General features: G+C 55.4%; 1 protein-coding gene across 1 annotated transcript; it reads left to right on the top strand.

The window, feature by feature from the left end:
- The first annotated feature begins 450 nt into the window (after positions 1–450).
- LOC101334388 (chymosin) lies at positions 451–12,561 on the top strand. Its single transcript, XM_033863546.2, has 9 exons — positions 451–622; positions 3,004–3,154; positions 3,981–4,098; positions 5,101–5,219; positions 7,549–7,748; positions 9,845–9,958; positions 10,723–10,867; positions 11,453–11,551; positions 12,293–12,561. Exons 1-9 carry the CDS (start codon positions 561–563, stop codon positions 12,428–12,430), a joined length of 1,146 nt encoding a protein of 381 aa, XP_033719437.2. The 5' UTR covers positions 451–560; the 3' UTR covers positions 12,431–12,561.
- Positions 12,562–14,773: the final 2,212 nt, after the last annotated feature.

The raw sequence follows: 14,773 nt of genomic DNA, 5'->3' as shown, positions 1-14,773 counted from the left end.
GATCTGTGGCTCTCTTAGATGGAGATGACAGGCTGAACAGGCACTCTCGGCCTCAGATGCCACTTGGGGAGTAGACTGAGTGGACCCTGGAAACCTGGCCTGGGAGGACTGGGCAGGGAGACTCCAGGATAGGGCCGGCTGGGGCTCCCGTGAAGTCAGGCCCAGGGACGGGAGGCAGCTAGGGCAGGAAGGGGCTCACTGGGAACAGGCCTCTTTACAGACCATAAGGTGGGACATGAGATAGGACTCTGGCAGTGGCTCCACCTGTGTTAGCCCAAGAAGTCCTGTTTGAAAGGGGAAATCAGATCAGGAAGGTGTGAGTGATATTTCCTGGCCTGAAGATCAGGCATGTGTACCCTTCAGCTTTGAAGTCCCCGGAGTGGCCCTTATCAGAGCAGGTGTTGTGTAGTCTGGGTGCTATCTTAATGTGTTTGTGGAGTGGCCTGAATTTAGGGGCTATCTCTGCAGCCTGGGCTCCCAGCCAGAGGGAACCCCGCATTCTCCATAAAGGCTGTTGGGAGTGGGCACTGGCTGGAGTTGTGGCCAGACCCAGGTCCAGGATGAGGTGTCTCGTGGTGCTACTTTCAGTCCTCGCTCTCTCCCAGGGCACTGGGATCACCAGGTGGGTATCAGGCCCCAGGGGAGGGGATGGGCATCACACGCATCGGCTCTGTGTGGGTCTCTAAATGGTCTTCCAGCCATTGTTCCCCCGGGAGTCCTCAAGGACATGCTGCAGTTTCCCAAGATAGTCGCTCCCGGTCAGTCTTGCCTTGGTGTTTTCGGCCTTTCCTTCTAAGGCGTTCCGTTACTCTCTTCAGGGCGTGATGAACAAGAACAGGGGGTCAGATGGGCTGCCTGGGGGATTAAGGGCATGGCTTCTGGAGTTAAACTGCCTGCGATTTGATCCCCAGCTCCATCACTAACGTAACTCTCTAACACCACTTAACATAAATTTGTGAAATTAGGATGACAGAAGTATCCATCGTATGGGGTTATCATGAGGGGTGTATGAGTTCGTATTTGTAAAATGCTCTGAACAGTGCCTGGCACATTGTAAGAGCTATGCGTGCGTCTGTTAAACAAAATAAAGTTCTCGTTATTTGGTCCAAATCCTTTGTGGGTGAAGTTCCCAGGTTCTCCTCCTAAAATAATAACTGATACTTACGGAGTTGCTTGCTACTAGCTGCCAGACACTTAACTAGGTCTTTACCTATACTAAACCTCAGGGATTAGGTAGATATATTATTTGCATTTTACAGATGAGGAAACTGTTGTTCAGGGAGGGTCTGTGAGCTGCCCAAGGCCACATGATTAAAAATGGAGGAGCCGGGACTTGGTCCCAGGTGGTCCCAGTCTTGGTCCCAGACTCTTGCCAAAGACCGTCACACTACCTCTGGTTCCCAGGTTCGATCCCTGTCAAGGTCCGAGCCCAGGGAAACCTGAATCCATCCCTGGGAAGCAGGATCCCTAAAAAGAGGTCCAGTCTTTGACCAGTGGGGGCTGCTTGTGGTGGTCCTGAAAGTGGGGTTCTTCCAAGTGTCAGGCATCTGGTGGCCTCAGCACAGGCCTGGAGGCAGGAGTGGGTGGAAGTTTCACGGTGGCTGGAGCCTGTGTTCAGGGCCGCCATCGTGGGGCGGTGGACTGCCTTTGATGCTCGCTTGCCCTGAGGGAGGCTCTCTGGGTCTTGTGTTGTGATGGGACAGCTCAGCAGAGTTGCAGTTACTAGTGTGGGAGTCGCCAGGCACTCAGCCAGTGGATCTTGTAGCCAGTGAGAACCGGAGCTGGAAAAAGCGGAAAGCACCGGGGGCTTGGACATGGGAAAGGGCAGCTGTGGGCTTGCTCCCAGGAGCTCAGTCCAGCCTCCTTCCTTTTGGGCTGAAGTTCTTTTCTATCATCAGAGACAAAGGCTGAGAAATGTCTCGAGAACCTTTCATTTATAAGTCAGGTCCCCGCTGATGTCACACCTGAGGGCTGAGGGTGGGAAGGCGCCAGACGAGAGACCATAACTCACATACGAGGTTGTTCCACGTGGGATCCATTTGGGACATGAACAACATGAGAAAACCCGTTTTCTTTATGGGTCTTAAAGCTGCTGCCATTTAATTACTCTCAGAGCACTTTCACACCTGTAGTCTCCAGTTGTCCTTAAAATAGGCCCACGGAGGAGGACCATGTGATTCTTAGAGCTGGGAGGGACATTGGGAACCATCACGCTCCAGTCCTTCAATCCGCAGGAGAGGAAACTAAGAGCCGGAGAGGTTAAGCCACTCAGCTGGTCCACAGCAGGGCCCCGAGACGGCTGGAAAAGAAGAGAGAATGCATTTCGCAGAGAAGAAGCTGGAGCTCTGCGGGCTTTGGGGAGACCAGGTCTTGACCCAGCTTCTGCCGTCTTCCTTCTTGATTCTCTTCCTGCTGATCTGCCTCCATCACCCAACATCTAAATTCTAACCAAGTTCCGTGGGGGCCACACTCTGTGCTGAAACCCTTTGAAGAATTTCCACCCACGTTAGGCTGCCCAGAGAGCAGAGAACAGGGCTTGGCAAAGGGTAGGAGCATTGTCATAGCGTTTTCCAGAGTGTGGGGGACACCATTTTTCTCTCCAGACAGTATGCTTCTGGAGGGTAAGACTGTATCCTTTTCCCCATTGTGTCCCCTGTGCCCCATACGGTGCCCGGCACATAGTAGGTCTACAGTAAGAACTGGAGACTGAATGACAATACGCTTAGTGTCTTTCAAACCTTGGAGTTGCAAAACTCATTAGCGGATCGATTGAGTCTCCACCAGCATTAAAAAAGAGAAAGGAGTAGGAAATGTCAGAGTGCATTGCATTTTGTAAGGGCTGGTGTGGATTTGTGAACTGTCGTAGAATGCGATTTTCACTTCGGGTTATGGTACAAGACTGGGGGGCTGGCTTATGGAGCCCAGAGCCTCTGGGCACTTCTCTGAGGCTGGGCAGCCCTGTGGAGATGCCCACCTCACCACTAATTATTCCCCTTTCCTCAGGATCCCTCTGCACAAAGGCAAACCCCTGAGAAAGGCACTAAAAGAGCATGGGCTCCTGGAGGACTTCCTGCAGAAACACCAGTCTGCCGTCAGCAGCAAGTACTCCAGCTTCGGGGAGGTGGCCAGTGAGCCCCTGACCAGCTACCTGGATGTGAGTGGCTCTGGCTGCCTTCCCGTGATGATTCCCACACAGTGTGTTGGCTGCCCCCTGCCTCTTTCCTTCTTTCAGGAGTCATGGCACCCCAGGGGATGTGGGGCCGTCTCCCACCCCTCAGTATCTCCCAGGGGCCAGCAGGCCCTGTAAAACCAATCCCTGCACCTCAGACGACCTTCCTGTGGACAGCATCCCTCGGGGGTACGTGGTCTGCTCCCAGATCCAACCTCATGCCTGCATTTCTGGGCCCAGGGAACCCATGTCTTGGGCTGGGCTTGGCACGGAGGGGGCAGCTGCCTGGGACATGGCAGGAGTGCCCCCTGTGCCCTCTTCCTTTTTGGAGACTGTCTCTCTCATCTGTCACTCTTGGCAGTAAACAACCTGCTGTTTTTCTCTTCTGTGCCCTCGTTTCCTTATCTAGGTCGTCCCCATCCCCGCCCCGGCCCCAGTACTGACCCGTGAGGAGAGCGGGAAAGGAGGGGCGGCCAGGACAGCTTGGGTCTGGGGTCTGTACCTAGCTGGTGCCCCATCACTATGTCCCTGCCCCTGGCAGGGTGGCCCAGGCTCCCTACCAGAAAGGACTTACCTTTTGGTCCAGTGTATGCTTTGTGGGCTGATTCCAGCAGTGGATGTAGGGCTTGCGGGAGGGGCAAGACACACATGGCTGGGGTCGGAGCTCAGCGTGGGGACCGGGGATGAAGAACCCCCCAGGGATCCTCCTTCCGTTTCTTCCCTAGGTCTGTGGGCAGAAAGCACGGGGCCTACAGAGCTGAACAGGCTCCGTGCCGAGCGTCAACCCTCACCCAGTGCTGTCTGTCCTCAGAGTCAGTACTTTGGGAAGATCTACATTGGGACCCCGCCCCAGGAGTTCACTGTGGTGTTTGACACTGGCTCCTCCGACCTCTGGGTGCCCTCTGTCTACTGCAAGAGCGACGCCTGCCGTGAGTGACCCCCACCCCCTGCCCTGCCCACGCCTCTGCTCTGCCAGCCACGGTCAGGGTGGCTGGGGGTAAACATAGGGGGAAGGAGAGCTTGCTTGGACATGCCCAGCCTCGCTCAACCCTTCCAAATGGCCAGAGACTGGGAAGGTGTGCAAATCACAGGCTGATGGATAAAGCACCAGCGAGAAATGAGGGGACTTTTTGCCTTTTTTTTTTGGCTCTATTAGGAGCCAAGGCAGACTCCTTACCCTCGCGGGTCCTCAGTTTTTCTTTCTGTAAAATGGGTCTACAACATGCCAGTGGGTCCTGGGAGAATGAAGTGGGAGGTGCTGAGTAAACTTTTTTGTTGTTGTTGTTGTTTTTTGGCTGAGTGTTTTGGGTCTTCGTTGCTGTGAGCGGGCTTTCTCTAGTTGTGGTGTGTGGGCTTCTCATGGCGGTGGCTTCTCTTGTTGCGGAGCACGGGCTCTAGTTGCACGGGCTTCAGTAGCTGTGGCATGTAGGCCTAGTTGCTCAGAGGCATGTGGGATCTTCCCGGACCAGGGTGCGAACCCATGTCCCCTGAACTGGCAGGCGGACTCCTAACCACGGCTCCACCAGGGAAGCCCCTGAGTAAACATTTAATATATGTAAATAGTTTATTTCTCCCACAATCCTGGGAGGTTGGTGCTCTTTTTGTCCCCACTTACCAGGTGAGGAAACCAATGTTTAGTGAAGCAAAAAGAGTTGCGGGAAATTACGAAGCTGGTAGAAGCCGGTCCCGGGAAACCACAGGGATGGTTGTCTTCTTCCTTTTTTTTTGTTTGGGAGCTACGAAGGTAGCACTGGGGGTCAGAGAGTTGGGTTGAGCAGCAAGGAATAATTTTCTTGCTTATTTTCAGTAGAGAGAATCGTTAGTATTTAGACGATATCCTTACAAGACCTGGTGAAGATTCAGCTCCCACTGGCACTGTCGAGCGGTGAGAAGATGCTACAAGCCCCACTAACCCTGAGTCTGTGTTCCAGAAAATCACCAGCGCTTCGACCCAAGCATGTCGTCCACCTTCCAGAACCTGGGCAAGCCCCTGTCCATCCAGTATGGCACGGGCAGCATGCAGGGCTTCCTGGGCTACGACACCGTCACTGTGAGTGGGGCTTGGGGCCAGCCAGCCCTCGCCTTCCCCTCGCACCAGCCACTCTCCCACCCAGAACCCCGGGCTCTGGGCTGTGCCACAGCTGGTGCCAAGAGGCCCTTTGGGTCCTGGCCCTGTTGGTGGCGCTGTGGGGGAGGACTCTGAGAGGGATTTTAGCCAGCAGCAGCTGTGGGGTGTCCCTCCCTCCCTTCCCCGTTTCCTTCCCATGTCAGTCCCCAGAGCCCCACCCGACGCGCTTCTCTGGGTCCGGTTTCCATCCTCCTAACCCTTTTCTCACTTGACCTGGCCATAGTGAGTCCTGAATCCTGAATCTTCGCCAGTTCTGAGCTCTTCAGCGTCACCTGTGTGATCTCATTTTAAATTTAGTTCTTTCAACAGCCCTTTGAGGAAGGTATTCTCACCCCCATTGTTCAGATGAGGGACCCGAGGCTCAGATGAGCTGATAACTTGCCTGAAGTCGCACAGCTGGGGGACAATGGGAGCTGAGTGTCAGACCCACGTCTCCGACTCTCTGGGCTTGACCTCATTCTTGATCAGTCACAGAGCAGCATCTTCTTTCATGTCAGAGAGCATCTGTGCCCTCTGGGCAAGGGCTCCCCTTGCTCGTGTTCCTTTTTGTCTTCTGAAGTACTTAATACAGTGGCCAGCACATAGTAAGTGCCCAATACACGTTAACATCTTTCTTTTCGTCCTCATCCACCATCTAAGATTAAAACTCCAGCAGCATCCCTTGGTGCTCTTCCCCTTGACCTTCCTTTAGTTCTTCCCGGAGTCTGGCTGAAGTCTTTTCTACTTCAAGCCCAAAAGGACACAGCCCTTCTCTGCTGACAGCCCTCTCCTCAGCTGAGGAGTTGCCCTCCCAGCTCAGGCCTCCCCAGGAGTCAGCACCAGAGCCACTGGCTGAGGTGGCCCCGCAGACAGACGTCTGGAAGGCCGATTCCCCTGCCGAGGTTTTGCTATTTTCTGCTGTTTTGGGTTCTGGGGGGAAATCCTGCATCTTCACGGAAGAGCTGGCCCTTGCTGTGGGCCTGAGCCGTGGTGCACCTTGCTCTCTTCGCTCACCCACCTTGGGCAGGGGGTGGGAGAGAGAGGCTCAGGGGTCAGGACCTCCCTCCCCCCTGCCACCCACAGAAGTCTCACATGAAGTGAGAATGAGTGGGGCACCCAAGGAAGAGAAAGATCAGTGTGGGTGGAGCAGGGTGAGCTAAGGGACCAGAGCATGAGGGGACTCTAGGACACGGGTTTCATCCTGAATACCTTCAGGAGCCTGTGGAGCAAGGGGTGACCTGAGGACGTCCACTCTCCATTTCGCTTCGGCTACCTGTGTGGAGGATGGGTTATAAGGGGACAGAGTAGAAGCAGGAGGCCTGGTGGGCCGCTGTGGGAGCTCAGAATAGGCTAGTGGACACGTCAGCCTTCCAGGGAAGCGGGCAGGTTGATAGGACACTTTGGGGTTAGCACTTCTTCGCAGAGTGCCGATAAAGGTTCACTGATCATACATTTGGTAAGTGCGCGATAAATGTTCAGCGTTCATATTCTTTAGTCTAAGCACTGCCTTGAGATGCAGGTGTTATTATTCCCTGTAACAGATGAGGAGGTTGAGGCTCAGAAAGGTACCTGTCCAAGGTCACACAGCACACGACAGAGCAAGGATGCACAGCGGGATCTTTTCTTCTTTTTTTTTTTTTTTTTTTTTTTTTGCGGTATGTGGGCCTCTCACTGCTGTGGCCTTTCCCGTTGTGGAACACAGGCTCCGGACATGCAGGCTCAGCGGCCAGGCCTCGCGGGCCCAGCCGCTCCGCGGCATGTGGGATCTTCCCAGACCAGGGCATGAACCCGCGTCCCCTGCATCGGCAGGCGGACTCCCAACCACTGCGCCACCAGGGAAGCCCCAGCGGGATCTTTTTCGATGCAAACTGCGTGCGTGTTCTCTCTGTCCATCATGCTGCTCCCACGGCTCTTCCCTGGGAGATGCCCTGGTGCAGCAGCTGATGGTAGGGCTTCAGGCTGGCAGAGGGCCTTGGAGCGTCCCTTGTTTTGTGCCCTTCTTTGGGCTCACCCCCAACCTCTGCACCATGAGCACTGCTGTCCATACCCCCAGCCATGCTCTCTCTTCCCCTGCCACCCTGTCCCCTGCCTCATCAGACCAGTTCCCTCAAAACCACAGCACAGAGCTGGGAAAGGAGGCTTTTCTCTCTTAAGCTCATATAACTACGCTGCCTAAAAGAGGGAGGGCGGGCTGGCAGAGCCTGACCCTCGACCTTTCTGGGTCCTCTGCCTGCAGGGCCCCCTGGTGGAGGTCACTCTGCCTTTCTTGCAGGTCTCCGACATTGTGGACCCCCAGCAGACTGTGGGCCTGAGCACCCAGGAACCTGGTGACGTCTTCACCTACTCCGAGTTCGATGGGATCCTGGGGCTGGCCTACCCCTCCCTTGCCTCTGAGTACTCGGTCCCCGTGTTTGACAACATGATGAACAGGCACCTGGTGGCCCAAGACCTGTTCTCGGTTTACATGGACAGGTAGGAGCTGCACCCGGCGTGGGCTGGACTTCCACATCCTGGCAGGGGCTGTCGGCTGAGGAGTGTCCACCCCTTGGGGACGCTGCAACACAAGGGTAGTCACCATCATCCAAGCAAACCTCTCCTTGCTTCCAGAATCATCCAACCTCCTGCCTAAAGGTCCCCAACATGGTCACTGATGCAGTCAGAGTCCACTGGGCCAGCATTTGACTTTCATTTCTGGCATTTAGAAAAGGGAGACTGGGGCTTCCCTGGTGGCGCAGTGGTTGAGAGTCCGCCTGCCGATGCAGGGGACGCAGGTTCGTGCCCCGGTCTGGGAAGATCCCACATGCTGCGGAGCGGCTGGGCCCGTGAGCCATGACCGCTGAGGCTGCGCGTCTGGAGCCTGTGCTCTGCAATGGGAAAGGCCATAACAGTGAGAGACCCGCGTACTGCAAAAAAAAAATAATAAATAAATAAAAAAAAGGAAGCCTGAATGCATCTCTGCATACGGGCTTTTAATCTCTTTTCTTCCAAAGCGGCAGGCCTCAGTAATCATTTATTGATGTCCCTGAGACTCACAGATGTTTAGAGCAGGCTCTAAAGGAGTCCAACCTTCTCTTTTCAATATGCAGGGAACTGAGGCTTGGGCGGGATGGTCACCCTCAAACTGGTGGACGAGCCATGTCGGGGGCCCAGGGCTCCTGACTCCCAGTCCAGTGTTCCCCACTCTACCCGCCTGATGGGGCAACTCTGCTAGACAGAGGGGTGGGTGGCAGGACTGGCAGAAGGGAATCACACCCAGGAGAAGGAGCTGGGTAACCCAGGCAGGGGGTAGATAGGTGCAGTCACTCATTCGTTTACTCAGTAGATATTTATGGGCCCTTACTATGTGCAGGGGCTGTGCCAGGAGACGGGGATACATCAGCAAACAGGACAAACTGGTAGTCAACTTTTTAGCGGGGGAAACGGACAACACACACATCGTAATTACGTATACAATTATGATGACAGTTGTGATAAGAGCACTCCCTGCAGGGGAGGTCTGCATGTACTGAAGGCTTAATAGTAACAGACTGCCCAGTCTGACAAGATATGTGTGTGGAGAGTGGCCAGGGGAAGCTTCGCTGAGGCCCGAGTGGGTGATATGCAGGTGAGGCAAAGGGATGGCACATTTTAAGCAGTGGGGCGGCATGTGTCAGAGCCCGGAGGTGGGACAGAGCTTGATGAGGCCAAGGAACAAGAGCTGCAGAGTGAGAAGCAGGCAACCCACAGTGTGCCGGTGTTTCCTGGCCATGAGACAGAGTCCCAGGAGGAGCAGAGAGGGTTTGGGCTGGGGGTGGCAGTTTTTTTTTTTTTTTTAGAAGATGTTGGGGGTAGGAGTTTATTAATTAATTAATTAATTTTGGCTGTGTTGGGTCTTCGTTTCTGTGCGAGGGCTTTCTCTAGTTGTGGCAGGCGGGGGCCACTCTTCATCGCGGTGCACGGGCCTCTCACTATCGTGGCCTCTCTTGCTGCGGAGCACAGGCTCCAGACCTGCAGGCTCAGTAGTTGTGGCTCATGGGCCCAGTTGTTCCGTGGCATGTGGGATCCTCCCAGACCAGGGCTCGAACCCATGTCCCCTGCATTAGCAGGCAGATTCTCAACCACTGCACCACCAGGGAAGCCCTGGGATGGCAGTTTTCATGCAGAGCATATGGGACCTCATTGAAGATCCGTTCTCCTACTCGAGGCCAAAGGGCTGGGGGCCGAAAGCCTTGAGTGGTGGGGGGCAGGGACACAGTGGCCTGAGCAGAGCCTGACAGGCACGTGACCTCCTACTTCCTGACCTCCCCTCCCACGGTAATGCCCATGCTCTGGGCTCTAGTGCTGCCTCATCCTGGGGGGGTGCTGCAGAGTTCAGAGAGAAAGGATGCTGCAGCTGATATCAAAGAAAAGCCTGGAGTACCGGGAAGGTGGGAGAGCTCATCTGAAGCCTTTGGGGTGGAGGTGGGTGTTGGGGGCAGGGAGGACAGTGCGGCAGGGTCTGAATCACATCTAACCCTGCGTGGGGCTGGGCTACCTCCTCACAGAGCCAGGGTGTCGGAGTCCCACATCATGACTTTCCTTGGTTTCAGGAATGGCCAGGAGAGCATGCTCACACTGGGGGCCATTGACCCGTCCTACTACACAGGATCCCTGCACTGGGTGCCTGTGACCTTGCAGAAGTACTGGCAGTTCACCGTGGACAGGTGGGTGAGCGGCAGCTGTGGCCCCGCCAGAGGCTGTCTCCAGGTGTGGGGATGTGAGGGTCTGGGTGTCAGCCCGGTAGCTCGTAAGACCATCACATTAACGTGTGAATCAGATGCTCCAAGGTCAAGTGTCTTTGTCAGTGAGAATGCTGAACGTTCACTTACACTTTATTAATAAGACTAGCTGTGCTTATCCCGCACCACTACCTGCCAGGCGTTGTGCTGGGTGAGAATATGACTGCCTGGTTTAGTCCTCACTAGAGCCCTGTGGGGGTGGTGCTGTGATGATCCTCATTTTGTAATTTACTAACATCGACTTTGAACCTCACGACCATCCCTTGAGGAAATCAAGAACAGGGTGGTTAATGTACCCATTTTGTAGATAAGAAGCCTGAGTGTAAGAAGACTGGGGAATTTGCAGCAAATAAATGGCAGGACAAAGCTTGAAGCCAGATCTTTGGGCAACCAGTGTGGTACCCATTCCACCCCTTAATGCCTGTGACTTTGTTGTTCCATTGAAGTTGCTGTCCCATAGAAGGTCAGGTGGCCTCCACTGAGTCACTGAGTTGGGAGAAAATGGTTTCGGGTCTTTTCTCTCAGTTCAGGAAGTTATGGGGGCTCCAGGAAGGAGCCCAAAGAAAAGGATCTGGGGTGGCTGGACTTCCTTCCTGCCAAGGATCCTGGCAGGGGAGGCTAGGAGGGACCCAGCGAGGGAGGGGTGGATGCCGGATGCGCTGCGAGGCCATCCTATTTCCCCTCTGCAGTGTCACCATCGGTGGTGTGGTGGTGGCCTGTGATGGTGGCTGTCAGGCCATCCTGGACACGGGCACCTCCATGCTGGTCGGGCCCAGCAGTGACATCCTTAACATCCAGATGGCCATCGGAGCCACACAGAACCAGTATGGTGAGGTGAGGCCAGACCCTTATCCCCACCTCCCCAGACCCCCCTGAAGAGGGAACCCCTTTGCACATGGAAGAAATGACAAAGGGAAATGGTGAGGGGCTTGGGATTCCTGCAGGGGTTGGGAGGCATTCAAGATGGCCTAGCTTTTCTAGCTTTGGCTCACTTGCTGTTGGAGGTCCCATGTCTCGTGCAGTGGCTGCAATCTGACTTCCTGTCCGCAGGGAGGGTCATACATCCCCGACTCCCTGAGCTCTGCTGCGCCCTCTTGTCCCCCTCCACTCATGGGTCTCCCCTCTTCCTCCCTGACAGCTAAGTGCTCTCAGTGTCCTTGGGAGCTCTGGCTGGGCTTGGAGGGGAAATGTCGAGGCAAACAACTCCTTGTCTCGAGCTGGTGTCTGTCCCTGGGCTGGTCCCCATCGGTGTGACTCCTCTGAGGTCTAAGGACCTCCCTGGGGGTCCTCTGAGTAGCAGGTCCCTCCCCACTTCTCGGCTGCCGTGCAGAGGCAGAGGACCCACCTGGGACTTTCTCTGCTACTGGCAGTCAGATCACACCCACGGCCCTTCTAAGAGGACCTCCCTCTGGTCTTTAGTTTGACATCGACTGCGGCAGCCTGAGCAGCATGCCTACGGTGGTCTTTGAGATCAACAGCAGAATGTACCCACTGACCCCCTCCGCCTACACCAACCAGGTATGAGTCTCCGGAGAGGAAGCCTGGGCTCACCCAGCTCCCCTCCTGCCTCCTGGCAACTCAGCGCATTGGTGATAAGTGGCATGGGCTAGATGGAGAGAGCAGGACGTGCGTTTAGACCACCTGGCCTTTCGGAGTGGGGTCTGTGGTCCTTGGGCCTCATTTGTGGCTGCGGCAGCCTCATCCTGGGAGAAATGGTGCAGACAGGAAGGACCGAGCCCAGCGGCCTGAGGGAGGGTGGGATGGGCGGGACCACAGCCACCCATAGGAACCTCCATCCACTGCGCTAGCTTCTAAGCCCTGGGGCCTAGGGCTTTGTCTGGGATTTTTCTTGATAACCTGGGCTTTGTGGGGACCCAGCCCTCATCCCTACTGCCCTGCCGGCTTCAGCTTTGACCTAATCCTGAGCACCCCGAACTGTCAAGGTCTTGGGTCCCCAGGCCTGTTCTGGCTGGTCACCAGGGCCGTAGGTGCTAAGAGCAGGAGGATGGGGGCGTGGGGAGGGCCGGTGAGGGGGAACGGGGAGGGGACCCACCAGGTGATCTTGGATCTGACACTTCATTTCTGAATGTCAATTTTTTCGTCTGTTGAGTAGATGAATCTGATACTTGTTTGCTTAGCTCAGAAGGTGATTTCAAGGGTGAGAGGAAATAATAGATGAGAGAGTGATTGGGGGTGGGGTCCGGAGAGGCACAGCAACTGGGGTTGGGACCAGCTTCATGTCAGCCTTCCCTTTCCCAGGACCAGGGCTTCTGCACCAGTGGCTTCCAGGGTGAAAATAATTCCCAGCAGTGGATCCTGGGGGATGTCTTCATCCGGGAGTATTACAGCGTCTTTGACAGGGCCAACAACCGCGTGGGGCTGGCCAAGGCCGTCTGATTGCACCTCGGACCAACAACCTCACTGTCCCCAAACACACGCACATACACACATGCACCCGCACGCATGCACACACACATGCACACACATAGGTGAGGTTTTTAAGCAGATGGTTCTCAATAAATACTACATCTCTGCAAAGCCTGGCTTCCTTTGGGGCTGAATCCCTGCACCGCTCTGGGGGTGGGATGTGACAGTCACGTGGTGTGTTCGGCAGAACGGGGGCCACATGGGTAGGGGAGCACAGGGGACACTGTGGATGGATGGAGACTTTCACAAGGGAATTGGCCATTTCAAGTTCAGGTCAGGTTTTTAAAAGCAAGACCAGTCTTGCCTTCCTGTTTTCTTACTCCCCGTCTTTCTGGGGAAAGAGTGCAGTAAGGGAGACCTTTGCAGGATGAGACTTGTGCCCGGGGAACAAGGGCTTGAGGTCAGGCCGAGTAGAGAATATTGGCCTAGGGAGAGAATGGCTCTAGTTCTATTAAGACAAGGCCTTGACTGCCATTTGGAGAAGACATTAGTGGAACAGGCAGAGGGCTTCTGGGAAGATCTGAGGGTCCTGAGGTTGCTGCGGGGAAGAATCACAGCCCAGAGTCCCATCCTCAGCCTTAGAGGCTCCACACCTGACTTGCCAGGGCCTGAAAAGCAGCTCCAGCGCCAGAGTGGCCCATGTCCACTGGCTCACAGAGGCAGACATGTCAAAGGTCAGCAAAGGCCACAGCTGTCAGTGAACAGACCACGCATGCTCACAGGTCCCTGCAGTCTTCGGAGGAGGGGAGAGGCCGCCGAAGAAATACAAATATCAGGGGGTCAGAACAAGGGCCTCTAGGCAAAGGTAAGAGGCTTTTCTCAGTCATGCTACTTTGAGATGCTGTGAGGGGCAGCTGACCAACCTCCTGGGGAGATTCCAGTGCTCGGTCACTTGGCAGGAGCTGTGCACGTTTGCTCCCTCGGCCCTCCTTCCCTTCTCTGCACCCCTTCTTTTTTTTTTTTTTTTTTTTGTGGTACGCGGGCCTCTCACTGCTGTGGCCTCTCCCCTTGCGGAGCACAGGCTCCTGACGCGCAGGCTCAGCGGCCATGGCTCACAGGCCCAGCCGCTCCGCGGCATGTGGGATTCTCCCGGACCAGGGCACGAACCTGTGTCCCCTGCATCGGCAGGCGGACTCTCACCCACTGCGCCACCAGGGAAGCCCTGCACCCCTTCTTTGGACAGTCATTTCCCTAAAGGGGACGATACCATTGATCAGGCTTCACTTTTCTAAATCACAGACAATCTTGCCCCCAGGACAGTCACTGGGCTTTAAGTCACACCTTTATAGCAGCTGAACTCTCAGAAGGCCTTGGAAAGAGGTCTGGGACTGCATTATTATCTAGTCCCTGCCCTCACTGTATCCTGACCACAGGTGCCCTGCAAACAGCAGGGGCAGGTGAGTCATGTGGCATGTCTCAGAGCGCCTGAAGCTACAGGCGTGGCTGTGACACTTCACAAAGGAGGCTGTCCTTTAGGAAGGGGGCAGGGGGCTCCCACAGGAGCTGCGGATGGGGTCCTGCTGACGGGACCCTCTGGGGGCATCTCCTGGGGTCTTTCCCAGCCGTACCCAAGGACACACAAGATGGCACCCAGGGTGGTGGAGATGCTGTGTCAGTGGCTTTCTCGTCTGCGGCTGAGCAGCCGGTGCTGGCCGTGGAGGGAACTGGGGACCTCTGGTAGGGAAGGAGCAGGGCTGCACCGTGGTGGGTGACGTGGGGGAGGAAGGGCTCAGGCGGCAGCCCTGGGGAGCTGAGGGGTCTGGGGTGGGTTTGGGCAGAGGACACAGGAGGATGTTCTGGGACTTCAAGGGCAGAGGGCAGCGTTGGTGCTTCAGCCTGACTGGGTCGGGGAGGCGAGTGTGGTGCTGAGTAAGGTCTGGCATCAGGCACTTCTTAAAATCTAAGACCAATTCTGCCTATTTGCCAAGAATGAGACAGAACTGGGCCACTTTCATTATTTTTAGGCTTCCTGTAGATTAAAAAAAAGCCAAACAGGCTCACAAAAATTGTGTTATATTTCAGTGGTTTTCCCTTAACAAAGGAAACATCCAGGCCTCAGTTGGAGGTAATGTAGAAAGTCGTTGTATTTATGTGATGACTTTCCTAAATAGGTAGCTTGGACCCAATGGTCCCCCGCCGCACCCACTGCCCACCTGGCCCGGGTGGAGACCCTTGTCCCGAGGGGGCAGCGCCCTCTGGGTCTCATGGGCCATGGCAGCCTCACAGTCTGCTCCTGGGATTTCTCCTAGCTGCAGAGAAAGGCCTGCTTGGAATGTTCTCCACAGTCCTACCCTTTGTCCAACGTTTAAGTGT

Source organism: Tursiops truncatus, chromosome 1, assembly GCF_011762595.2.
Source record: "Tursiops truncatus isolate mTurTru1 chromosome 1, mTurTru1.mat.Y, whole genome shotgun sequence".
NCBI classification, from domain to species: domain Eukaryota; kingdom Metazoa; phylum Chordata; class Mammalia; order Artiodactyla; family Delphinidae; genus Tursiops; species Tursiops truncatus.
Note: the sequence above shows the minus strand (reverse complement) of the source record. Positions and strands in the feature narration are given on the sequence as shown.